This window comes from Triturus cristatus, chromosome 8, assembly GCF_964204655.1.
Source record: "Triturus cristatus chromosome 8, aTriCri1.1, whole genome shotgun sequence".
NCBI lineage: Eukaryota > Metazoa > Chordata > Amphibia > Caudata > Salamandridae > Triturus > Triturus cristatus.
In genome coordinates this window covers 1455720485-1455747139 of record NC_140591.1, presented here as the reverse complement: position 1 = coordinate 1455747139, position 26655 = coordinate 1455720485, and the positions used below count along the sequence as shown (strand labels likewise).

Here is a 26655-nt window from a genome sequence, read left to right as displayed (position 1 = left end):
TGATTGGTGAAGAAACTTTGTATCTGTCCCTGGTGCAACATTATTAGTTTGTAATGGACAGGTAGCCAAGAAAGGAAGAGTGTTCTAGTGAGGAAAAGGTCTTAGAAGTTGAACGATTTTATGTTGAATTTACACATACTGTTTTCTTGTTGTTTTGTGTTTTTCTGTAGTAGAGATCTTACTATGTAGACCTTTGCTTACTATTTGTAATTTTATTTTTAATATACCATCATGTGAGAATACTACCATAGTGTTAGGGCTATTAGTTTTATTTTCAAATACAAACTCCTACTTTGGGAGTTTGCTTTTGAAAAACAAAATGGCAGCCACTCAGCCAAGGTACAGTGCCTTCAGAGCTGCTACAATGGCATGGCAGTGGCTCTTCTGAAGGCATAGAGATCTCTGCCAGATAGGTGGAGATCTATAAATATGGTAGGCTTTAGTCTGCCTGGCACCAACTACAAGCCTCCACTACCTTGCCTGAACGGACTATTACCTGCTGCACATTACATCACCAGTAAAGTTCATAAGGATGCCGATACAAGAGATGCCCTCGGTGTAGACTCTTTAAACGGGCTCACCCCAAGGTGCTAACCTCTGCTACTCTGGACACGCCTTCATGAAATCTGAACTGCTGATAGACAGACCCTGATGTAAATGTACATTGGGTGGCCTCCATGATTCTGTGCAATATAAGTATCAACCGAGGATTTTCATTCAGACTAAATCAAATATGCAATAAGGTACACTAGAGTGGAAATAAATACATGAATGTTGTGATCACGGTGTACAACTATGGAGTTCATCCGACTAAGAATGTCCAACAGGGCTAATATGAGGTGGAGTTGTTGTTAGACTGAATGATTTGTGTTCCACAATGCCTGGGAGAGGATGCCAGTGTGAGCTAGAGGGAACTTTTGTGACATTCTTTGAGTAGCATTGTTAAAGTCATTATGTCAGTATTTTGATTCTCCTACTGCATTCTATAAAGGGGAAGGTCATTTTGTGAATATTGAAATCACACATTGTTAAACATTTTTTAACTGGATTTGACCCAGGAGATCTCCTGCGACTGTGGGGGCAGTTTGGGTGAAGTGTGTTCAAGGCTACGTACTCCTACTTTAGTTCTCTTCTTCCCGCATCTATTCCATCAGTAAGTGCCACAAAATGTAGATTTTGAGAGGAAAGCACTGAACGTTTTTATTAAGAGATAGACAAATGGGATTTAATAAATTTTTATGAAACACGCTTTTTGAGATGTGTCACTACAGTGCCTGCTAATGGATTCTTTTAAAATGTCAATAACTTAATTCCTTTCTACTATGTAAAATCTCTCTTGGAGAAGAGTTGGTGAGGACAATTCACTCTGAAACAAAATGCTTTAACAACATGCGCCACTCATTCGCTCAAAGATCATCCAAGGTAGTGTAAATTCCGTTAAATTCGTACAAATTTGGAGAAGCCCGTTCTTTCTGTGAAGTCATCCTAGAAGAAAGTGTTGTAATATGTGCTATGCTGCCTACCTGATGTCTTCGCTGGACATTTCACTGTAGTGCAGATTCAGTTTCACTATATTGCTTTTCACAAGCTCTTCGATGGGCGCCTTCTTCCCCAGAGTCTGGTGAAATCCTGGAGCTACTGCAGCCACCTCTGCCCTAACTTCATTGGGAAGCCACAGAACCTATGAGGAAAAATAGTTTTGAATCAGCAGTATACCATTAAGAGGTCTGCTTGCATTAACCTCACTCATGCCAAACATTGAAATAGAGGTAGGACAAGCACTGGGGAAAAAATGAGCCATTGTTCCAAATCCATAATCCACAGAGTCAAGGCTACTGCAAGATATTCAGGTTTACTACTGTGTAAATGATTCCCATTTACCTTAGACATCACAGTGGATATCCTGAAACTTTGAAATGGTGTCAACAAGAAACGCACTTTTATCCAAGATGAGGAAGCAGAGACTTTCAGGTGCAATGTAAGAGATGCAAGAGACCCAAAGCCATGGATCAAATGGACCATCCCAGTAAACAAATCTAAAAAGTAGCTGTCTCTATTTGGGAAAGTGAGCCCTAGAAGCTGGCACCTACATAATTTCTAATTACCACCTTTTTCGCTCTTCTCTCACTTCTCAAATTCCTCCCATCTTCTTTGAGTCCAACTAAGGACCACTGTATTAAATAGATTAAGGCCTTTGGATTTAGTGGAAATTAACATTTAAAAACGTCATGCCATTATTTTTATTTTCAATCTTTGATGACACAGAATTCGAGGAGAGGTATGATTTCCCACCAATGAGATCCCTGGCATTTTGGCAGGTGGTCACACTATTGACAGTGGCTGCTCCATCCCATCTGGCTAAAGGACTCCCTCACTGGGTCCACACCTCTCCTGGCAGATGCCCAGCCCTAGGGTTGCCAGATTGTAGGGAGAGTCCATACATGCCTTCCTAAATCTGTAATGTTGTTGGGAGTCCACAGTCCAGCCTCATCCTTGAACCCATTATGTTGAACTGCATCGGCGCCCGTGACAAGTCTGCCATGTTGCAAGGCGGCATCGCTTCATCCCACATGATGCTATTTTGTGGGAAGGTTACACCAATTACATACAGGCTTGTTTATGAGAGTAAATGGCCCATTGCACCACCTGTGGATTATGTGCGATGTGCACGGTTGTGCTGTTGAAAGAAATAAACATGCCATCCCAACTTTTGCAGACATTTAGCAAAATAAATGTGCTGCCACCGGTCATACAGAACGTGATCTTCCCTACCACCCAGTGCATGGTATGGAGCGAGTGTCACAAGGTGTTCGCCCACTAGCCAGCACCCACCGCCTCACCAAACAATGTATGTGCGCCATTGGTCGAAAGCCCTAAGCTATTAAAGGATGCAATATTGCAAAAAGAGCACAGAGGATTCTCTGGCTTCTGACTCAATGGGCCAGGAGGTTCTGTTAAAGAGCAAAGTGTTTCCGCTTTCAGAAGGCACAAGAAGGACTAGGCATTACAGATGTGATTATTACGCTTTCTATGGCCTGACCTTTGCGCCCAATCAGAGCCCACGTTTAGGACACGCCCTTGTAAAAGAGCAACAGAGTAACAGGCAGAGAATTATCTGTTTAAATACATTTGCACAGCTTTATGGATCTACAGAATTGAAACTTAATAGCTCATTTTTAATCAGCTAATAAATCAGGCCGTGCAGGGACCGTCACAATCTCCTTTACAGCTGTAATCTGTTAATAATTATCTTTTTGCCCTCGGATTTGTCAACAGACGAGTCGACAACCGCTAGGGCGTCTGCACATCGCAGCCTGCAGCTCGCCACTTTTTGTCTGGAAATAATAGCTTTAGAACCGATTTTCATAAAATAGAGTTTTACTTGAAGGCACTGTAAAAACAAACCGCACTGCCAGAAGTTGGTTTATTAAGTGTTTCACTTTCATGCAGGGAACGATAAAAAAAAGACAATTGTAAACACCAACTTGCAACTGCTTTAAACTCTCAAGAGTTCACTTCCTTGTGTAGGTTTTAAATACATAAACCCAATGCGATATACAAAACAAGAATGCAGTTCTGGTGCTTATATATTTATATATTTCACACTAGAGGGTTATACCATATGGAGTGAGTATCAGCATCCACATCACCACTCCAGAATATAGTACTCACACAAAGTAATGGGACGCTAATTCAAACAAAACAAGATCACACTTGTGTATGGGGAAAAGGGGGAGTCCTTATCTTAACCTCTTCGGTGCCCGTGACGAGCTGGACTCGTCATGGGCCGCGGTGGCGCTGTGCCCATGACGAGTCCAGCTCGTCACAAACCCCGCCCGCTAATGTAACGGCCGGCACAGGGCGGGGAAAGGGGCGGGCACCGAAGGGGTTAAAGACGAGAACCCTCACTCACCCAAGGGTGACATGCTTCATCATTGGGTCCCCTCTTGCACTCTGTGACCGCAAGGTACACAGTGTGGGCTACAACTCTCCCTGTGGAGAGGAGCGTGAGGTGTTTTATAATGTTCCCAATTTAGGCGATTGGGGTGAGGGGCAGAGTGCAAAAAAAAAAAAATGTGTATTAAAACTAGCTCCTGGGTGACTAAACTAAATTTATTCCGTGTCCCCATAGACTAGGATTAAAAAGGCTAGTGATATATAGGACTGAAAGAATGTCCTATTCGTCAGAGGTCAACATGTTTTTGCCAGATGGCCAAAAAGTTTGCGGCATTCATCAGGACCTAAAGCGATGTCACTCTGCTAGTAATTAGTGAAAAATAATATATTTTAAAACCATACTTAATTGTCATGTTATATATGACAATGGTACCAGCTGCAGTCCGGTCCAATGTCTAGGCGGTAATATAAATTTACCTCCACCTTGTGGGATTTTTTACCTCAGATAACAGATTTCTCATGTTCCTCTGCGTCCTCGCTAAACTGGTAAAAACCAAGCAGAGTGACATCGCTTTAGGTCCTGATGAATGGCGCAAACTTTTTGGTCATCTGACAGAAACATGTTGACGAATAGGACATTCTTTCAGTCCTATATATCACTAGCCTTTTTAATCCTAGTCTATGGGGACACGCTTATATATTTATATCATGCAGATGAACAAACAGAATGGCCCTCTCACTGCTCATTATATAATAGGTTTGCCTCAAATGTTAGAAGATTAGGGTAAAGGACTGGCACGTTTCCAGAGCCAATGAATTACTGGGAACGTATAATCTAGCTCTGCGCTCACAACCAGGATCAAAGGGCTTTAGCAGCATAGAATCAAAGTGCCGTCATTGCAGGTGAAGAAATGTGGCTTTGCCATAAAGATATGTATGAAGATAGAAATCTCAGATATTGTCCATTGACAGAGAGAGCCATACAAGGTTGAAACTGTGTCTATGCTTTAGGCCCAAACCACAGCAGGAATAAGGATGCCAGATGTAATACCTAGTGCCAACACGCCAGCATGAGCTGAAAATGTTAGAAGATAGTCAAGATTACAGAGCCCTAACTCCCGCATGAACCGGAAGCCCACAACTGGAGTGTGAGAGAGAGGATGGGATGGTTTCATAGGAACTCCAAAGAGGAGAAACAAGTCAAAACTATTCAAAATAAAATAAATATAATACATACAGGGACTACACAGGACGTGCAGTGCTGCATCCAAGAAGCAACGCAAGAGTTGTGCTTTAGAAGGAGATATGATCAGAGAAGATATAGGAATTTAAAAAAAAGATAATGATGAAAGTGTGGGCACTGGGCTCAGCGGGAGTGCAATGCAACAATGATTTTATTTATTTATAAAGCTTTATATAGCGCGAACAAGATCCCGAAGGATATCAGAGCGCTTTACAATACGATGGGAGGAAGAACATAAATGCAATATCAACATCCAGTAGAGAGAGAAAGAAAAAAAAAAGGACTGGAATGGTCGCAGAAAGCAGGATAGTTGCGCCTAGGAGGGTAATACAATAAACAGGTGTACACGGGCAACGAGGGGGGGGGGGGTCCCAGTGTGCATTAAAGAAGAGCCATTACAAATGAAGGTATCATGAAAGTGGGAACAGTGTCAATGAGCAAGTGAACCTAACCCTCTTAGGGTAAGAATTTGTTCATAAGGAATAGTTTAACTTCCAATTTGAAAGCCTTCGTTGAAGAGATTCTGCGTAATTCCGGTGGAAGAGAATCACATATCTTTGGTGCAGCGCCAGAGAAAGCTTGGTGACAAGTTCTTTTTTTGCTAAGAATGAGTGGTTTCAAGAGGAAGGTAGTGGCGCTTCTTGAGGCTCTTAAACCACAGGATAGTTCAAGTTTTTGCGCTAGGTACCTGGGAGTATTGAAGTGAAGGGCTTTGTGCGCCAGAACAGCAATCTTTAACTGAATTTGTGCTTCGTAGGGCAGCCAATTGAGAGATTTTTGGACTGGTGATATATGTTCGTATCGTTTGGTGCCTGTGACCAGTCTAGCCGCCGCGTTCAGTGATGACCTTAGTGGAGCCAGGGCGTATTTGGGAAGGCCACAGAGGGTAGCACTGCTGTAGTCTAGCCTCGGCAAGACAAGCACTTGGACCACCTGCTTGAAATCATTTAGTGGAAGGAAAGGTTTGATATTTCTGAGTGACCTCAACAAATGGTTTGCTCCCTTACATACATTGCTGATATGATTTTTCATATTCAGGTGCTTGTCCATGGTGACTCCAAGAGATTTGGCTGAGTCTATGATGGGAGGAGTGCAATTGAAAGCAGTGAGGTGACTCAGCCATAGGTCTAGCTTGGGGATGTGGTTCGGAGGGGAGATGAGCAGGAATTCTGTTTTGGAAGTGTTAAGCAGGAGATGGTTCTGTTAACCAGTTTTGAGTAGACGTTAGGGTAGTGTGTAGATGATGTTTTACAGGGATGATATTTTCAAATAGAGTTGCGTGTCGTCCGCATACATGTGGAAGAGAATTTTAATGGAGTTTAATGAGTTAGCGAGAGGTTCAAGGAAAAGGTTGAAGAGGATAGGAGATAGGGCGGACCTTTGGGGGACCCCCATGAGTACAGGAGAGGGCTGGGAGAGAGAGTGGTTAGCCTTGACTCTTTGTGATCTGTGATGTAGGAAAGATGAGAACCATTGTAACACCTGATGAGCAAAACCCATTATGTTTTGCAGCATGGATAGGAGGTTGTCATGATTAACCATGTCGAATGCGGAGGAAAGGTCAAGGAGAATGAGGAGGCAGGATTCGTTTTGTCAAGCATTTTTGGGTGTGGGTGAGAGCCGATTCTGTGCTGTGCCCCTTCCTAAAACCAGATTGATGCTGGTCTAGGAGTTGATTATTCTCAATGTGAGCACAAAGTTGAGATTGAACACATTTTTCTAGAAGTTTTGCTAGGGTGCAGATGTTGGAAATGGGGCGGAAATTTATTGAGATCAGATTTGTTAGCGTTAGTTTTTTTCAGAATAGGTGATACCTGAGCTGCTTTTAGGCAATTGGGGATGGTGCCTTGTGAAAGAGAAGCATTTACTATCCTTGTCCAGTTGGGGATGAGTGCATTCTTGATTTCTTTGAAGATGGGTGGGGGCAACGGGTCACTGAAGTGGTTGGAAGGGTTGATATTCTGAAGAATCTTGTGGATGTCATTTTCAGTAAATGGGGTAAAGGTGCCCCACGACGCATTGTTCTTGGTGGTCCGTTTGCCCTTTTCAAAGGGGTCAAAGGGGGAGGCGACACTTGAGGAAGGCAATAGAGCCTTCTTAGAGGCGAGGTCAGCAGAGATGTGTCTAGATTTCTCAGAGAAGAAAGAGGCAAGTTCGTCGCATGAGGGTGGGCTGCCACCAGGTTCAGAGTGGTTTGGCCAACGACTGATTGCTGTTTGACCAATTCGAACAGTTTCTTGAAGGGGTTTGCCGCTTGATGCAGTTGGTGTCTGAGGTAGTTAGCCTGGACACTTTTGATTTGTTTGTTGTAGAGGCTCCTGACATCTCTAAGGAGTTTTAGTTGGTCCTAGGAGGGATTGGATCGCCAGGAACGTTCAACTGCCCTAAGGTTGCGTCGTTCTGTGTTTAAGTTGTCATTATACCACGGTTTGTATATTCTTGTTGAGGCATTTTTATGTTGCAGTGGAGCAATGTCATCCATGATGTTGGTGATTGTCGAATTGTAGGCGTCGGTGAGTGATTGCACCTCAACCAAGTCAACTTAGGCAGATTTACTTTGGGCAGCTAGGTCGTCAGAGTTTATTGATCTGAGGTCTCTTTTCCATATCTTTGATTTCAATGGTTGAACCTTCCTCATCAACACCTCCCTGTTAATGTAAAAGAGGATGCTATGGTGGTCGGACCAATCACAAGTGGTAATGGAATCTAGGGTGATGGTCTAGGGTGATGGTCTACCCTTTAGAGATGATGAGGTCTAGAGTTTCATCTTTAATATGAGTTGGTTGCTCGCAGTGCTGAGTCAGATCTTGATCATTTAAGAATGATTTGATGCAAGATGCAGCGGAGTCGTTGGGGTTAGACCAGTGAAGGTTGAAATCACCAAGGAAGATTTGGGCCACCGCTGAGTCGACACTGCTAGTGATGATTTCCATTAGTTGCTCAATGAAGGGGAGATTGTCACCCAGGGGGTGGTAAAAGGTGTGAAGTTTGCAAACCGGTAGGTTCTTATTTGAGATGCTGAGACACAGGTATTCACTGGAGGAAGGCGCAGAGGACTCCAAGTGAGAAATCAAGAGTGTGTTCCTGTGAATACAGGCTAGGCCACCACCCAGAGCTCTGTCTAGCCTAATTATGTCATGAGTGGGAGGTACTAGGAGGTCTAAGATAGGAGTGGAAGCGGGATTTAACTAAGTTTCAGTGAGGATGATAATGTCTAACTCATTGTGTTGATGAGGTCGAAGATATCGGAGGCATGTTTACTGGCTGATCTGCAATTAAGTAGTACACATTTAAGTCGTAGTGGATTCGGGGGGGAAGGAGTCTGGGTGATGTTCACATGGGTGAGGTTGTCAGAATTGCTGCATCTAGGATTGCAAGGAGGTTCTTTGTTCGGGTTAGAAAGGATGGAATGTATTTGTCTCGGCTGGACCATGTTAGATTTGGACCAAGAAGAACAAGAGTTGTGACTGTCCAGGAGGTCAGAGGACGCCGGGTTTGTCTCACATCCTCTGGGGCTGGCGGAGGCATTGGGTAGGGGAATGGATTTCGAGATGGAGGGGGCTAGAGGCTGAACCATGTGGTCGCTATCCTTGGTGGACGCTCTGGGCCAATTCAAAGAGGTGAGGAGAGAGCTGATCACGGGGAAAAGATCATTTGAGAGGGCTTTCAGGTCATGTAGCTCAGAAGTGAGAAGGTGCAACTGGCGAGATATCTCATCATGGCGCGCAGCCAAGTCTGAGTGTTGGGCTAGGGGTGGAGGGTGTGAGGGAAAAATGAGCGGTGAAGGGGAGAATCTGTGTAAGCCAGTTGAGGCCTGTGTGGAGGATCGTTGTCCAGATTCTGGCATAGCATGTGGCAAAGTTATAGGGATGGGGAAGAGGCATTGTCTAATAATCGAGGAGACTGTAAGTCTTGAGGGAACCTCTCAGCTCGAGAGAAACCCTGTGACGGCTGACAGACGGTGAGGAGATTGAGTCCATAGATTCACCAAACACCTTACATAATTCCATTTGATTTTTGAAGCAATGAAACTTAGCAGAGAGTCTGCTACAGGGGGAACATCCTTTGGTTCTTGAGGTCTTTGAGGATTCAGGTGAGACCCTGATATATCCTCCTGTTTTCTTACATTGCATTTGTGCTTTACTACAGTGCTTAATTTGACGCAGTGGTTGGAGTTGGGGCTTGTCAGCAGCCTTTTTTGAAGACCCGGACTTATTTTTAATCATCAGATTTTGACCCAGAAAAACAGAGAAAAAAAAGGAGCACAGAGGGAAGCAGGAAGAAAAGTGACAAAGAGAGAAAGCAAGGGTAATAGGGAACTACACTGGTGCAGGATAAGGGAAGGAATAGTACATTGGTCATGAGGTAAAATAAAGACTAGACAACCTTGATATTCAGCAACCAAACATCTGGCAGGCTTAACAGAGCCCATCAAGGCACATGTTCCTTAGAGGTCTTTTTAATGATTGGTTTGCCTGTTCACCAATAGAAGAAGAGGGCCTTTTTTGAAAGGTATTGCTGAGCGGTCTGACCAGTCAAGCTCAAAATATTCAGTTGTCATGTAATAATGTGACATTATTAGATCACGGATATTACCGTTGTTGAGTAAAGGGACAGTTGAGAATTGTTAAGAGGTGCTGCCAGTTGCTAAACTTACACGGCAATTGTAAGATCTATAGTCAACAATTTTTTATAATGAATTAAATTGATGTCAAAATGTTCCAGAAACATCTTAGAAAAATGTTGCACTGCTACTGAGGTCATACCATCTTTCGTTTGGTCAGTAAAATGAGTTTTGTGCTCTGGTGTCTAATAGCAGAGGATGGTTTTGGGTGACAGTTGTCAGTGAAGTATGTAAGCAAAAGGAGTGTTTGGGAACATAAGATAATCCTTTACACTGAGACCACAGTGGAAGTGCTAGTACATAGAAACAGAACTTAAAGTCTGAAGTTAGGACTCAAGGAAGTTGCTAAGTGGTGTTACTTCTTCAAAAGAGTAGCACAGCTCACATAGGAACAGTGCATTATATGCCACTGGGTTCCGGTGTGCAAATTCTATTGCCTATAATAAGGAGAAAGAGGACTGATTTGCACAGTTTTGCACAGGCTCACCATAGTCTGTGCAAGCAGTGGCTGAGGTTCTTTGAGAAGTTGAAGTCCATGCTTTGAGGGCTCTATAACAGCAGCCGGGACTCACTGGGATGAATTTCTTGTGGTGCTTTCATTACCGCAATTTGCTAAAGAATCGCTGGGAAAAGTTCAGATCTCATGAACTGCTTAGTGTGAAAAGGGACTGATAGGTAAGTTGTGCTAAGGGACTGTATTAGGTTTCACAGATCAGAGAGGCAACTTGGTAAGTGCAGGTGCAGGTGTGCTTGCGATAATAAAGAGTACATTGATCTTAAACTTTCTCAAACTGACTGTTTTCATTACAAATAGAACGTATAGTATGACTGAGCAGTAGATGGCCAAAGAATGACCTGTTTGCAAATCTGCATCGGTTGTTAATGGGCCACAGTTAGACCCACAACAGCAATGGAGTCCCAATGAGGATGAGCAATGACTCTTTCAAAGACACAGGCCTCTGCAGGAGTCAGCAGACAGATTTATGTTGGTGGTCTAGCTGTGCCCGAAAGGTAGAAGGAGACTTGCAAGTAGGCATTACATTGGCATTCATTGGAAGACTAGTTGAAGGCAGGTGCTGATGACTGCCGGAGTATGGGAATCCAAAGAGAAGCATAGGAGAGAGTCTCAGAAAGGGGCAAATGGACAGCTGGTAGGGGAACCCGAGTGAACAGAAGTTGGTTCAGAGTTCAGAGGTTTTGAAGTAGTCAGCGTGAAGCACTGGAGTGGAATGATCATGGCACTCTAATCTTCCCATATAGCGTTGCCCCAAGCTAATCTTCAGAGTGCCAACATACGAGGCATGAACCATTTATTTCAAGGCTTCCATTGAAGGTGGACGTGCATATGGTATGGCTAGCTAGTAGGAGGAGATGGTTGAGTTAGAGGAGGTAGATGGCAGAAGCAACATGAACAAAAGGTAAGATGGGATGCTTGAATTAATCTGAACTACTGGCAATCACGCATTCCAGCCCATTCTTTTTCTTCCACTGTGCCACTCTAGACAGAGAGTGGCACACATCAGTCTTGGTCCTGCTCCAACAGTCCAGCCTGAACTGCCAGACCAGATCCCCTCCAGACAGGAACACAAGCAGTCTCAAACTGGTTCTTGCTTATTTAGGCCTGTTCAATGACAAATAGCTGAAGTGCTAAGGTACAGTCAAAGTGGAACCCACCTCTGGGCAAACAGATTACACTAGGGTGTCTACTGCAACAAGAACAAAGGGATGGCTGGAATGCTTGAACTGCTCTCAGCCGCTCGCATTACACAGGGCCACATCCTGGTCCATCCTTTTCACCCACTATGTTACTCTAATAAAATGCCACTAAAAAGATAGACAAAGTTGAGACATCATTGAATCTGCAAAACAACAACAGTGCTTCCCTTCAGTAAAGATAAATTATACATCATAGCTTTTGACCAGGTGCTGATGTGGTATATTACCCGATACTGTTTTAAATCCAATTTAATTTTTCATTTGCTTTAAAAAATACCATTTTGTAAATGTTGCCTAGATGTCTTTCTACATTGGGTGATGTTTAAGTGAGAAATGAAATCTTACCAGATGTGGATCCACTGCGGATTCATTGATGACCTGCAGGGTTCGTTTAATCCAGGAATCTCGATAAGGATGGAAAATGGGGGGTCGATAGAGATCAAATAACACATACTTCCTTGCATGATGTGCGAGTTTTAAAAAGTCATTCAACTTGTAAATAGATTGATTTATTGCTAATCTTTCATCTTCACTTGACAAAGAGCCCGTGGACAAAAATGGCTTGTCCTAGAAAAACAACAAGAATATTTCACATTTAATGTTGACAAAAATCAATTGTCTAATGTAACATTGCACAATTTTTATTCAGACTGACAGAAAAAGTATATACCTTAAAGACATACTCCTTTCTCTAACATTTTCACTACTAACATTAGATGAGAAGGCTCTTTACTTTCCAACAGGGATAAAGGATTTGATGCTGTATCAAAGCATGGATAGATTTAGACATGGATGAATCTAGGGGCAGAGACATATGCAAGCAGAAATGAACAGTTCCACATTAGAGTTTCTCAATCCCCCGACTAAAAACAGTCGCTTCTGAGATTAAAGGATAGTGTTCAGTATTATTTATAACATGAGAGAACAAGACAGGAAGCTATCATATTGAATGCCAATAGCCATGAATCCTTTTTAAAGCGTAGGTAAACAAAGGTAAAATAAAATACATCAAACAAACATATGTGCTACCTAATGCAGCAAGTTCATATCAGAATCACCTAGAAACGTTTCAATAATCAAATGGTTGTACATCTACTATATCTAGTTAACAGGCCTGCAGATTAGAGAGATCTCACCTAGCAGAGATTCTCACGAATCCCTGCAAAGGGATCTAATTCGTCAAAGAACTACTAGGCATATTACTGTTCTTCTAAACTTACACATGCAGAAAATAACTTTTGCAAAAATGTGCATTTGCTCATTTAACTTTTTTACTCCCTTTTTTCTACACATGGAGAAAAATTTTCGATGTAGAGAAAAGATGTGCAAAAGATTATGCTGTAGGAGTCTGCCTACAATCTGGTTAGGTTTCGGTTTTCTTTAAGTTTCTCAAACATTCCCAGGATAATACCTAAACATCCATACAAGGTTTTCAGGCATATTGGTGGCCATCTGCAGGATAAAGTTTTGCAGAAATGTGCATTTGCACATTTAACTTTTTTGACCTTTTATCTATACCATATTGAAAGCACTTTTCCATTTAGATATATTATCTGTAATAGACCCTCAGAAAATATTGTTTTTCGACATCCTTTCGACATGTTTCATCTCCTACACCACCTTTTTAATAACTAAATATAAGTGTGCAAACAGAATGGGAAAACCATTGCGAACATTTGTGAATACCAACAAAGTTAACATTTTTAGGGTGTTCATCACATTTCCTAAGACAAAGCACATTCATGTTCCTACTCAAAACTCTTTAGGGGATATTCAGAAAGGTGACAATGCCCAAGTTTTAAATAAATCTCAGTAGCTGGATTATTCTTTAAGAGCCAAGTTTTAGTCAGTTGAATGACATCTTGAGCCAGTAGCTACAGCAATGTTTAACACAATTTCCTAAACTGGGGCAGATACCATTCTCCAGCAATGGAATTTTATCGAAGAGTTCAGTTGGCTCAAAGAGTGCAGTAAGAATTAATTAGCAAAATGCAAAAGCTGACCCTGGTACAGCAGATAACACCACTGGAAAAAAGAGCATTCTTAGTACTTGAAATGTATCAACCAACTTTAGACTGGAACATTCTACTATCCTCCCTACGATTCTCACAGTAGAATGAGTTGAGCTCTGCAAAATTACAGTTTCTACTTGTTAATTTTAAAGCATATTCATGTACTGTAGTGATGCAACCACGTGATGTAAGCAAGATGGGTCAGTAAGGATTCATAATTTTGGCCTACGTGCTCACAAAGGTAAACCTAGTAGTGTCTTGTGAGTTCGAGATGACGGGACCCTTTTGGTTGCTGATGGACTCTGTAGAACAGTGACATAAGTGTGTGAGTGATAGAATTCATGACGTAGAATCTTCAGTTAACGGTTACACACTGAGAAATAATGATGTGTAATACCAAGCTCTGTGTGTGGTGTGATCATTTGCATGTACCAGGCTGGGGAAGTCGCTACAACTGGCGATGAGATAGGGGATTACGTACACCCCGCAATCCAAAGAACTGAGAGTGCTCTCCTGGAGAGTTTGCCGTGGTCCAGCAAATTGCTCGTCCATGCCACGAGTGCCACAGTCGAAGTGAAATTTGGCATATGTGGAGTCAAAGAGCCACTCAAACCAGTGCAAGTCCTGTAAAGAAAGTGAAGACCTTCTGTACAGTATGTTTATCGTCAGCTAGAAATTTGGTAGTAAAGTTAAGGAAAGAGATACTACGCCATAGCATAACACAGAGCTATCATTCATACTGTATGACAACGCTAAAGGCAGTAACAATTAGGTAAGGAAAGTGCAAAGAGCGGCGACAGCCAGGTGCCAGAAAATGCTGTGAGTAGAAGCAGATAAATGCAGAGAAACATTAAAGGTGGCGTTAACCATATATAAAGAGAATACAATCACGCTTACCAGAACCTCAGTAAAGAGAGCCATCCAACCTCAGCACCAGGCGCTGCAACCCAAGCAGAAGCATGGGGGTTATGCTTACGAGGCTGGTGAATCACGTCGGACCTACTGAAAGGCCGTGAGCAGCGGTCGGAATAGTGAAATGTTCTTTTCCAATGGCTGTTGAAAAGTGTCAAATACTGCGCCACTGGCTTCTTGAAACCACTGCCTCCCTTCGATAGCATCAAAAAGCAAAATATTGGTGACAGATGGACTGACTAGATTGAAACCTTCGATGATTTCATTGATGTGCGTTAAGAAATAAGTGACAAAAAGATCAATAAACATCTGAAGAATTTAGCGGGTGAAGGAGTGAAAAAAGTGATAAAGGAAATGCCACCCAATGGTGAAGTGACGTACCGTCTAATCAAGGAGGTGCTGAACACCAAGTGCAATCCAATGCCAAATATCGACTATGAAAGGTACATTTACAACCAGGAAAGGCAGGAAACTGGTGAAACAATGGATGAGTTTGGAAAAAAACTTTATTTGCTCATCAAGCATGGCAAGTTCGACGAGTTCAATGATGAAGTGGCCATGCATCCAAGACTAATAGACGGTTGTCTCTCCAATTCCTTAAGACGACGAATGCTGAAAGAAACACTCAGCTTGGAGTGGGTACTCATGGCAGCTAGAATGGAAGAAAGAGCGGACAGACAAGCAGCTAACATGGAGGTTGGAACAGCCCAAAATAAATCCACGCTGAGTGTGAAAAGTAAGCCGAAACACAAGGTAGAAGGCCATAAAGTAATGTCTCCAACTAAAAAGAAGTTGTGTTTCCTTTCCACATGAAGGTAAATGAGGGGCATGTAATGAAGGTCAGATATGCAAAGGCAGCGGGAAAGAAAACCATTATGTAATGGTTTGCAAAGCAAGGTATAGATCCAGTGCATCACATCGAAAAAACAAAAAGGATGCCAGAAAGTTCCAGAGACGTACCAACCACGCTCACAAGGCCAAGCAGCAACACCACTTGAGGCAAGAAGAAACTGAATGATGTTGAGTGCCGTCAAATTACTCATCTAAAGGTTTGTCATCGTCATTGTCAAGTGACAGGGAGGAAGATGAGTGTGCTCAAACAAGCACTGTCTAGTAAGAGTAGGGATCCGGTGCTTGTTAAGACCCTAAGACAGGCCTATAAACTACATTTAAAACGCAGAAAGAGAGAGATTCAAGAGGAGGCCTGGGATAAACTCACAATGGCTGTGGATACCTCAAATAGCCAGCTTTTTTGGGAAACAGTTAATTCACCCTTTTTAAAAAACGAGGTTGTTCCCGAAATGACATCGTATGTTAGCAGTGAGGCATGGGTCGTGCATTTCTCCAGTATATTCAATCCAGGGAATATAACCATGATGGATGCTGGTGAACTTAGTCCCTGGCCGATTCTACCACTTAATATTACATTAGCAGAGGTAGAACAAGGAATTAGCAGTAGTAAGGGAGGGAAAGCCCCGGGCCCTGATGGTGTCCCAATAGACGTCTATAAAGCCACACCTGCTTTCTGGGGCTCCATGGGGAGTTTTTAATGCTGCCGTTGTTGAAGGTGCCCCTCTCACATGGGGCGAATCTATTATCATCCCCATATTGAAGAAAGGGGACAGATCTGGGGCAAAAAACTATCGGCCGATCTCTCTTCTCTCTCCTAGACTCATCTATTAAAATTATGAGTAGGGTTCTATTTGTCAGATTAGAGGAATGGGTGGAGGACAACGGGATTTTAACCCAATCCAAGTATGGCTTTAGGAAGGGACGGGGTACCCTTGCACAGTGTATAAATTTGGATTTAATAATAGGAAAATATACACGTGCTCAGCAAGGGTCCCTCTTCCTATGTTTTGCTGACCTAAGCAGTGCATTTGATCTAGTGGATCATGCCATGCTATGGCCGATTCTACTAGAGCTTGGTGCCCCAGAATCTATTATTTTCTTTTTGGCCAGGCTTTATGAAAAATTAGTAACATCAGTACGGTATGGCCAAAAGGGCGAGTGCACTCCTAAATTTAAGGTCAAATTAGGTATTCGGCAGGGATGTGTCCTTGCCCCGCTAATTTTTACCCTTTTTATTAATAAAGTGGATGCAGCACTAAAACTTGTAAAGTCTGATGCACCCCAGGCGGGAGGACAAGCTGTGCCTGTTCTGCTGTATGCAGATGATGCAGTACTTTTAGCAAGAACAGCAATTGGCTTACAGAGGTTAATAGACAAGTTTGTGGATTTTATTAAGGGCAGAAGGTTGCAGATCAATAGGACTAAAACATATGCCATGGTCTGTGGCCTACGGCCTGTGAAATCTAAATCCTTCTTCATAGAAGGGCAGAGAATACAAACAGTAGACAAGTTCTGTTACCTAGGGATAACTTTTTCAAGTAATGGTAAATGGTCGCAGGAAATGGTGAATGTTAGGTCCAAGATGGCAAAAAGTGTGCATGGTGTGTTCAGGTTTGCCGCAAAAATAGGGGACCGTCGCATTAAAGATATGATGCATATCTATCAATCAAGATGTACCTCAATTGCACTCTATGGTGCCGGGGTATGGGGCCATTACCCCCATGGTGATTTGCAAATAGAGGAAAATTCGTATCTTAAAAGGTTGCTCTGTCTACTCACTTCAGCGTCCTCTGATTTAGTACATAGCGAAGTGGGGATTAGCTACCTGACGGACCTTATTGGGCTCAGACCATTATTAACCTGGAGATCTATATGGTTGAAAGAAGAAACTGCATTTAACAGGAAAATGATTAATGACTGTTTCCAACTAGATAATTGCTTAAAGATCCCATGGCTCAATTATATAGTACAAACTTTTAAGGATGTATTCAATTTAAACGTCCTAGAAAACCCCAATGAAGTAAGAATAATGTCTAAAAATGAACTGAAAAACACATTTCTGAGGGAGAGAAAGTCTGTAAGACAAAAAAACAGCGGGCATTTAACAACTAGCCAGTTTTACTACTCACTCTCAGACACAGAGGGTTTTCAAGCATATTTGAGTCAGGTAACTAGATCTTCACATCGATTTGTCCTTACAAGAATGAGATTAGGCATCGCCCATCACTTGGTAGCGTTCCCCTGTGTTAAAAAATATCCTGATTGCCCTTGCCCATGTGATGGACGTACCAAACAAAGTACTCTGCACTTTCTCCTCATATGTGATTTGTTTTTAAATTTTCGTATTGCCTTTCTTAAACCTTTGTTTAAAAAATACTGCACTTTAACTACAAATGCTGCTATGAGTTTACTGTTAACAATGCGGGCACCGGATATATGTTTTTATGCTGTGACCAATATTTTGAGATCAATTGATGCAAGGAAAAGCATGATATTTTAAATATATTTTAATTGTCAGAATCGTATCAATTTAATGTACCATACTGTCTTTTAATTACGTTTTCTTATGTGCTTTTATGGTTGTTTTATATTAACGGAATAAAGCTTATTGAATTGAATTGAGTGTGCGATGTTAATGTTGACGCCTGAATGAGGTGCGCATGTCGAATTATCTTCTTGCAAGGAAGAATGCTGGTTGAAGCTAGGCCGACTAATGAAAGTGCAAAATTAATTTGGACACTGTCCCAAAATCCTACTGAAAGTGAATGGGTGCTCCATACCTTTTATCATAGACCGCGTCGCATTGATAAACATCATCCCAACCGAAAAGTACAATGAACAGTCCCCAGTGCCCCCTTTAACCCCATTGAAAACCAAAGTGTATACGTAGGCTGCTTCGGTGCCACGGCAAACTCAAGGTTCATTCATATTACCTGTGAAACATAAAAAGACCAAAGTACAAGCACCAATTAATGTCCTGCATGGCACTTAACCGAGTGCATGTTTACTCTGTTTCAGTACTGCTGCTGACATGTGCTGATTGCTGTACAGTACAATATCAATGCCTATCATGAGATAGTGAATCAGTTTTCATCCTGGACTAAGAAGGCTTATGACCATGAAAATGCAACTTCACATAAATGAGGACAATCATCCTGTTGCTCCATGACATAATCGAATTGCATTTCATTTACAAGAGGCTCTTGAAAAAGAACTTGAGACACTATTAAAGCATGACATCATTCAGCGATCCACTAGTCCAACGCCATGGGTATCACCCATAGTGTGAGTGTCGAAGAAGGTTAGTGGAGGAGCTGTGCGCTTCCACGTTGATATGCGCTAAGCGAAGAAGGCAATGGAACGAGAACAACATCCAGGTCAGCATATTGCTGACATGATTAAACAGCTGAATGGAGCTAAAGTCTTTTCCTGCCTTGATTTGAAAAAAGGGATTCACCAACTTGAACTGGAAGACATTTGCAGGTACATTATGACCTTTTCGACTCATGTTGGTTTGTTTAGATATAAAAGACTAAGTTTCAGAGTGTCATCAGCTGTAGAACTCTTTCAGGATGTCATTCGTCACATAATATAGCCAGTCACAAATGCTTTCAATTACAGTAATGGCATACTAGTTTTTGTGGACCATCCAAAAGGAATATGATATACAAGTGTGTTGTGTACTTACCGATGCAAATCTCACTTTAAATGCAGCAAAGTATGAGTTTCAGAATACCAATCTCAAGTTCTTTGGTTGTATGTTTTCTGATGGGGGAATGACTCCGGATCCAAATAAAGCACAAGCCTTGCCATCCACTTCTACCCCACAAGATGTAACCATGCTGCAATCCTTCCTTCGTATGGACAGTTAGTGTTCAAGGTGTATACGTGACTTTGCCACTGTAAGTGTCCCATTGAGAGACAACAAAACGAAATTTTCTATTTTGATGGTCAAATGAATGTGAACAAAGCTTCAAGAAAATCAAGCATGCAATTGAGAATGCTACTAAATAGCATTCTTTGATCCAAAATTGAAGACGGAGGTTGTATTTGATAGAAGCCCAGTGGGGTTGGGTTCCATCCTTGCCCAGCACACTGGACATCCCAATGCACCAAGATACAATGTGGCTTATACTAGCTGAAGTTATTCATCGACTAAACAGGTCTATTCACAACGTCGCTGTGATGTGGACTTGTGAGCATTTTCATGTATTCCTGTATGGAAAGCATTTCACAGTTCCCACCAACCACCAAGCATTGCTCACCATTTTCAGCAATCCTAAAGCCAAGATGCAACCTCGCATTGAGAGGTGGAGGTTGCGACTGCAGTAGTATGATTATACGATTCTACATCGTCCAGGAAAAGATCAAACCCCTACTGACTACCTCTCACGTGTATCAATACTATGTCATGGCACCACTTCTAAAGTGGCTAACGCTTATGTTAACTTAATCGTGAAATCCATCACCCCTGCTACCATATTGGTGGAACAAATCATTGCTACCACGAGCACTGACAGAGATTTGCTAAAATACTCAAAGACATCATAACACATCGATCGTGGCGAAAACATATTCAATGTCTTCATGATGACCCTGAATACCAGAAAATAAAAAAAGTGTAGGAAGAACCTTCAGTTACCCCAGAGGGCATCATCTTACGAGGGTCAAGACTTGTCATACCAGAGCATCTGAGACTAATTATTGAACTGGCCCATGAGGGACATCGTGGAGTTGTTGCTCTTAAACGAGTTCACGGGACCAAGTGTGGTCCCTCATCTTGATTTAGTTGAAAAAGAGTTAGCGGCATGTCATTTGTGCAACTGCTTGCCATCCAAAAAAAAACTGCATCCGTTGAACATGTCTGATCTTCCAAAGCATACCTGGGAGAAGATTGCAGTTGATTTCTTTGGACCCCGTGACAATGGCCATCATCTATTTGTAACTGATGATGAATATTCCTGTTATCCCCTTGTGGAAGATCTGTCATCAACTACTCATGACGGAGTCATTGAGAGATTAGAAAGTATTTTTGAAATATGGGGTGTTCATTTGATTTTGAAATCTTACTATTTCCTGCCGTTGCAGTGTCGAGAATTAAAAGATTTTCTCACTCATCTAAATGTCAAACATCAGAAAAGTACCCCTCTCAGGCTACAGGTGAATGGTTTTGTTGAGAGCTTTATAAGCACCCTCAAGAAGACCGTTCAGAGTGATGCACTGGAAAAGCTTCATCTCAAATCAATTCCCCAATCTATGCTTTGTGCATACAAGTCAACTCCCATTTTACCAAGGGTGAAAGTCCTGTAACATTGATGTTTGAGAGAGCCAAAGGGAACCAAATTGCTTCAAAATGAACCACTGAAAGATCTATTGACATTGATAAACTTAGCACCACTGATTCGTCTCACAAACGCAAAATGAAGGCCTATGTGGACAGACGCCTCTGTGCTTGGAGCTCTGTGTTCAAAAGAGGAGACCACGTTATTGTCAGGAACGCAAGTCTGATGCTCCTTTTGATGCTGACCCACTGAGGGTGGTGACTAGTACAGGACACATGGGGACTGCTCAATGTCCTGAAAAGTCCATTGCACAAGATTCTTCGCATTTCAAACACCTGGCTCGACATTTGCCAAATCCAGATAGCAGAAGTGAGACTTATCCAACTGAGAATATGGAGAGCCCAACGACTGTATCAATGTGTATGTCACAATGTCAATCATTGACACTTCTTCGGTATCTCCGCAGCCGCACATAACCAGATCTGGGCTATTGATTTGAGCACCAAAATGACTTATTGAAGGGTTGTGATGTATTTATGTATTATTTGTACTTTTTATTTAATAAAGGGGGAGAGATGTAGAGTCTTGTGGGTTAGACATGACGGGACCCTTTTGGTTCCTGATGTACTCCGTAGAACAGTAACATAAGTGCGTGAGTGATAGAATTCATGCTGTAGAATGTTCAGTTAATAATTAAAAGCTGCGGAATAAAGGCGTGCAATATCAAGCTCCGTGTGTGGCTTGATCATTTGCATGTACCCGGGCTGGAGAGGATGCTACGCATGGGAGTTAATCTACAAACGTAAATTTACTCTAATACTTTTGAGTAACTTTATTGTTTTTGACTATTCACCAATTACAACTGAAAAGCAGTTCAAAAGTTTAGACATGTCACCACCCCTTGAAACATAGACGACCATAAGGTTACTACCAGTAGTGACTTTACAGCCATATTTGGTGGAGACCTCTTGCCAGAGACCTCCGTTATCGGGGCTGAGATCTCTCTATGGTAAAGCACAGAGAAATTTATGAAAGTTTATTAACGTTAACAAAAAGTATGCAAAATATCAATGAAAATGAATTTTATACATTTATTTAAAAGTAGGATAAATTAAAAAAAATACTGCAGCACGATTATCCCAATTTTTATTAAATATTTAATTAGTTTAATATATTGTAATTATAGTAAATAAAAAATGTTAATGTTTGTTTTAGAAAATGCACCCAAATCACAAGTAAATCAAATGAGTGCATTAAAAGTTATTAAGTCATGCATTGAATTAATTTAATTAAAAAAACACTTTATATTTATGTTTACATTTTAAAATGTAATTAAAATATTTTAAGAATTAAAATAATATTTATTTATAATTTAAATGTATTTTTAACGCTAAACTACATTTACATATGCATAGTAAAAAGGCAAAATAAATTAATTTATTTTAGCATTATTTCCTATGGGGCTTTATTTTAATCTCTCTCACCTTTATTTTCTATGGGAGAGAACTCAAGACCTGGCTCTTCAACTGAACCTGCAGCACAGCGCCTGGATACCCTTCAGGATGATAAGCAGTGCTTTACAAATACTACTTGACTGATTGATTGATTGGTTGCATGACCAGTGGTTGACCAGTGTGGTGTGGGACCTACTCTACCTCTGAGTTGGATTTCTTTACAGCTGCTTTGGTGCTTTTTTGGTAGAAACTAACAAAGGGAACATTTGGGAACAGGAATGGGCATTCTTTTGCGGGTGGGTGCCTTGCCCTCTCTAAACCTCTTCCTAGCCCTCACCTAAATCATTCTTACTCCTCTCTAAACTGGTCATAAATAATCCCCATATTCCAGCCACTCCCTCATTCCTCCCACATTTTCTATTAAAATGTATACCTATATGTTCACTGTTGAGGTAATTTTTTAAAAGGACAAATTGCAGCATGCAGGATGCCTTTCAGGGGCATCAGTATGGTATGAGCAGGCCTTTGAGCACAGTGATGTGGAAAAGGACCAAAACCTGCACTGTTCTTCTGAAGTCTGTATCAGGTAGGTAGGACTTCAGCTTTTCAAGAGGGTGAGTTGGTATCATGCAGTCTTGATTTTCTTGGCAATGTGCTCTACGTGATTTCGTGTTGCGATTCAGCTGGTGAGGGAAGTTCTCTAAATTCATGCCAGCAAACCAATTTTGAATCTGTGGTTATCTGTTTCTGTAGGCAAACTGGATGAATTCTGTCTTGTTTCAGGCTCAGTTTTAACAGGTGCTTCAAATCTGGATAAGAATTAGTTCGAGGCAGGTTTTGAGTTGCTATATGTTATTGATGGAGGAGATTTTAAGGTCGAGTTGTGTGCCATCAGCATAACAAAGGGCCTTGATGTTTTTGAAATGTGTGAAATCAAAGAGTTCCATGTAGATGCTGGAGATGATTGAGAGGGAACGATCCTTGGGGAAAAGATCCTGGGAGTGCTCCACAGGAGGGCAGTGAGTTTATGGCTTTTTGTGGTTTCCATCTGGACAATGTGGTCCAGGCTTGTGATGAAGGCTAGGATATGGATCACAGTTTGGTGTCAAACCGTCTCAATGGCTGCTGAGAGATCAAACGTGATCAGGAGGCAGGGTCATTTTTGTCATTGATGTGGGGGTCATTGTCGTCTACTCGAAGGGAAGCGATCTCTGCACTGCAGAGTGGTCTGAAGCAGTACTGGAAGTCCAGTGGACGTTTTTTCCCGTTGATCTAATCCTGTATTTGGATCACGGGTGCTTTTTCACTAGCTTTAAAGATGAAATGTGCTAACATCTGGACAATTTACTGCTATGTGCCACTATTGCTATTGTTCTCAAAAGACACGGCCTGAGCAGAAACATACGCAAGTCCTCAATGTTCTGATGCTACTGGTTCTACAATAACAACTTGAGATAAAGTGCACTGATTTAATAAGCATCACAATCTTACCTTAACAAACCACTTCCCAGCATTCAAGCTCTTCAGTGCATCCCATGTAAACATAGCAGCATTCTCCTTGGTTAGGTTTGGATAGACCTCGTGGACATTGGTTGTTCTCTTTAAAGTGCCGTCGTGCATTAAGAAAGGGATACCATCATAGCTTTAAAAATGGAATACAATGTTTAGAGACACTAATTTCAAATGACCAGAATATCTCTAATACACCCATGTTTTATAAAATATCAAGATCAAATCAAGCAACGAGAAACATTCCCATGTATGTCTTTGTTCTAGTTCAAAGCACTGTCACCCTGGGCGCACAATAGACTACACCCGGAGAAAAAAAAAAGGTCACAGGAGCCACTTATTACAACAACAATTAATTTATGTTTACTTATAATAATGAAAATAATCACTTCTTTTTACATAGCACTTACTACTGCAGTTTCGAGAGGTCAGCGGTATAAATAACAAATATTAATATTACTTAATTTATTGATGATCAATTTCTCAAACTCAGTATGAAGAGCTGGCCCTGCTATGTTTTGTATTTATGACCATCCTTGTCACACCAGATGTCAGCAGCGAGCACTCAACTCACGAAATCATATCTGAATTATTTATGGTTAAGGTGTTTTGTATAGCATCCGAACACCTTGTAATATGAAGGGTTCTGTCTGCACAAGAAGCTTGACGTCACGCAATGCTTAACTTGGCTTAGTTGATGTCTATGTGCAAATGTGAAGACCTATTGCATGTTCTAAGAGCCTCTTAAACATGTTGCCTTTGCTAGCATACACACTGCCAAGGATTGTGTAATGAAGCCAAATACATGGCCCCAGTTTCTATTTATTTATTTTATTTAAGAGTTTTATATAGCACTGGCAAGACCCGAGGATATCGGAGCGCTTTACATCAGTAAATGTTCAACAAATAACGTATGATCAGAAACAGTTGAGTCGAGTTTCCGTTCCCTAGTTAGATCACCAAGTTTAGGACCATTTCCAGGAGGAAGAGGGCAGCCTGATTTGACATGTTATGAACATATACATCACTGATAAAGACATTTAGGAAATCTGGAAGACTGTACTGGTTCCAAAGGGCAGGAGGAGAACACATTGAGATATGCTTTTGTCATAAACAGATGTCAATCTCCTGCTTCATATGGACTAACAGCCACATCATTGAAGAATGGAAAAAACTAAGGTGAACACATTAAAGTTTACCACTCTATCAATGACAACGACTGTCAACCTATCAGCTATAAAAGGCTGCATCACAGGACATCTGTGAGACTTTGAATCAGAGTAGTGCATACTGCTATGTGCCAGAGCACTATCGTCCCTCTGCCATACTGGCTTTTGGAAAGCCAGCAAGGGGTCTCGGCAATGCTTCACAGGGACGTAATACACTTTGTACTGTCTGCACTCGCATGTTAATGATTGTTTATTCTTTGAATTTTAATTATGGGATATCACGAAGGTTGTTATAATTGAGATGTTATTCGATGAGTTACTGAATAAGATCATGATCATTCGTACATGCCTGAATTTTTTTTTTTGTCGGAGTTTTATATAGTACGAACTTGACCCAAAGGTATCACAGCGCTTTACGTGAGCACCAGTTGCATTACGGACAGACACATTTAAGGAACGGGGAGATTAAGTGATTTGCCCAGAATCACAGTACGTTGAGCGTCCCTTGCCAAGACTCGAACCCGGTTCCACAGCTTCAAGGTCAGCCGCTCTAACCGTTAGGCAACATCCTCTTCCCAATACACTCTGAGTTAGATGTTGCTACCTGAGCATTCCTGCCAAAGACACCTCTAGGCAGCTTATGCTCACTAAATGTTCTCCTGGTGGCATTGACTAAGATTCAATTTGTAGCAGGTCATTTATTTTTTCCTGGAAATTTTTCTTGGAACAGGCTGATTTGGTCTAGACTCCAGGTGCAAACAAGGAACAATACTCAGAGAAAGCAGCTTATGCAGTAACAATGCCTGCTCCCTGAAAACATCAACCAGTACACTGTCAGCAAAGTGCTTTGGGGCTAATAATGACTTTCTGTTTCTCCCTGTTTATTTTAGAACATTCTATCCTCAATGGGTGAAATGTCCTAATAGCATTATTGCCATTCTACCTTGGGCAATACAAGTTGTTAAATCAATCAATTAGGTGTTTGTATAGCACGGTTACTCACCCGGGGGGGGGGGGGGTGCTGGTCCATCTGGGTGTGGAGGTTCAGTCAAAGAGCCAGGTCTTGAAGTCCTTCATGAACGACGCGGCATGCCTGAGGTGGAGGGGCAGGGTGTTCCAGGTCTTTGTGGCGAGGCAGGAAAAATATCTTCCTCCGGTGCTTGTCTTGTGGTTTCATGGGAGGGACAGAGGCCAGGGCAAGATGGCCGGAGCAGAGTTGTCTGGCGGGTGTGTGGAAGTTGAGGCAGTGGTTGAGATATGCTGGTCCTGCGTCATGGAGAGCTTTGTAGGCATGTGTGAGAAGATTGAAGGTGATTCTCTTGTTGACTGGGAGCCAGTGGCGTTGTCTGAGGTGTTGTGTCATGTGGCTGTGGCGGGGGATGTCGAGGACCAGTCAGACAGCAGTGTTTTGGATGTTCTGTAGTTTCCTGAGCTGCTTCTGGGTGATGCCGGCGTAGAATGCGTTGCCGTAGTCCAGTCTACTGGTGATGAGTGCGTGGGTGACCGTCTTTCTGGATTCCTTGGGGCGCGATCTGAACATCTTTCGAAGCAGGCAGAGCATGTGGAAACAGGATGAGGATACTGCATTGATTTGGCAGTTCATTGAGAGCGAGGAGTCCATTAAGATGCCAAGGTTGCGTACGTAGTCCATGGGGGTGGGAGGGGTCCTAGCGCGGCGGGCCACCAGGAGTTGTCCCAGGCTGAGGGGGTGGGTCCCAGGATGAGTACTTTGGTTTTGTCCGAGTTGAGTTTGAAGCAGCTGTCTCGCATCTAGGTAGCGAAAGCCTTTATTCTGTTGTAAAAGTTGATTTTGGTGGTTGTGGGGTCTTTGGTGAAGGAGATGATCAGCAGGGTATTGCTGGCGTATGAGACAATGTTGAGGCCATGGCTTCTGACGATGGCTGTGAGGGGAGCCATGTAGATGTTGAAGAGGGTGAGGTCAGGGCACTGGGTCCTGGGGCACTCCACAGCTGATCTCTGCAGGT

General features: G+C 42.1%; 1 protein-coding gene across 1 annotated transcript in view; it reads right to left on the bottom strand.

Moving 5' to 3' along the window:
- The window catches only part of GDPD4 (glycerophosphodiester phosphodiesterase domain containing 4), a 349739-nt gene that overhangs the window by 34666 nt on the left and 288418 nt on the right, over positions 1-26655 (bottom strand). The window contains exons 10-12 of the mRNA XM_085623257.1: positions 23484-23634; positions 11826-12047; positions 1524-1681 (exon numbers count right to left, since the gene is read on the bottom strand). Coding sequence (XP_085479383.1) covers positions 1524-1681; positions 11826-12047; positions 23484-23634 — 531 coding nt within the window. The remainder of the gene's footprint in view (positions 1-1523; positions 1682-11825; positions 12048-23483; positions 23635-26655) is intronic.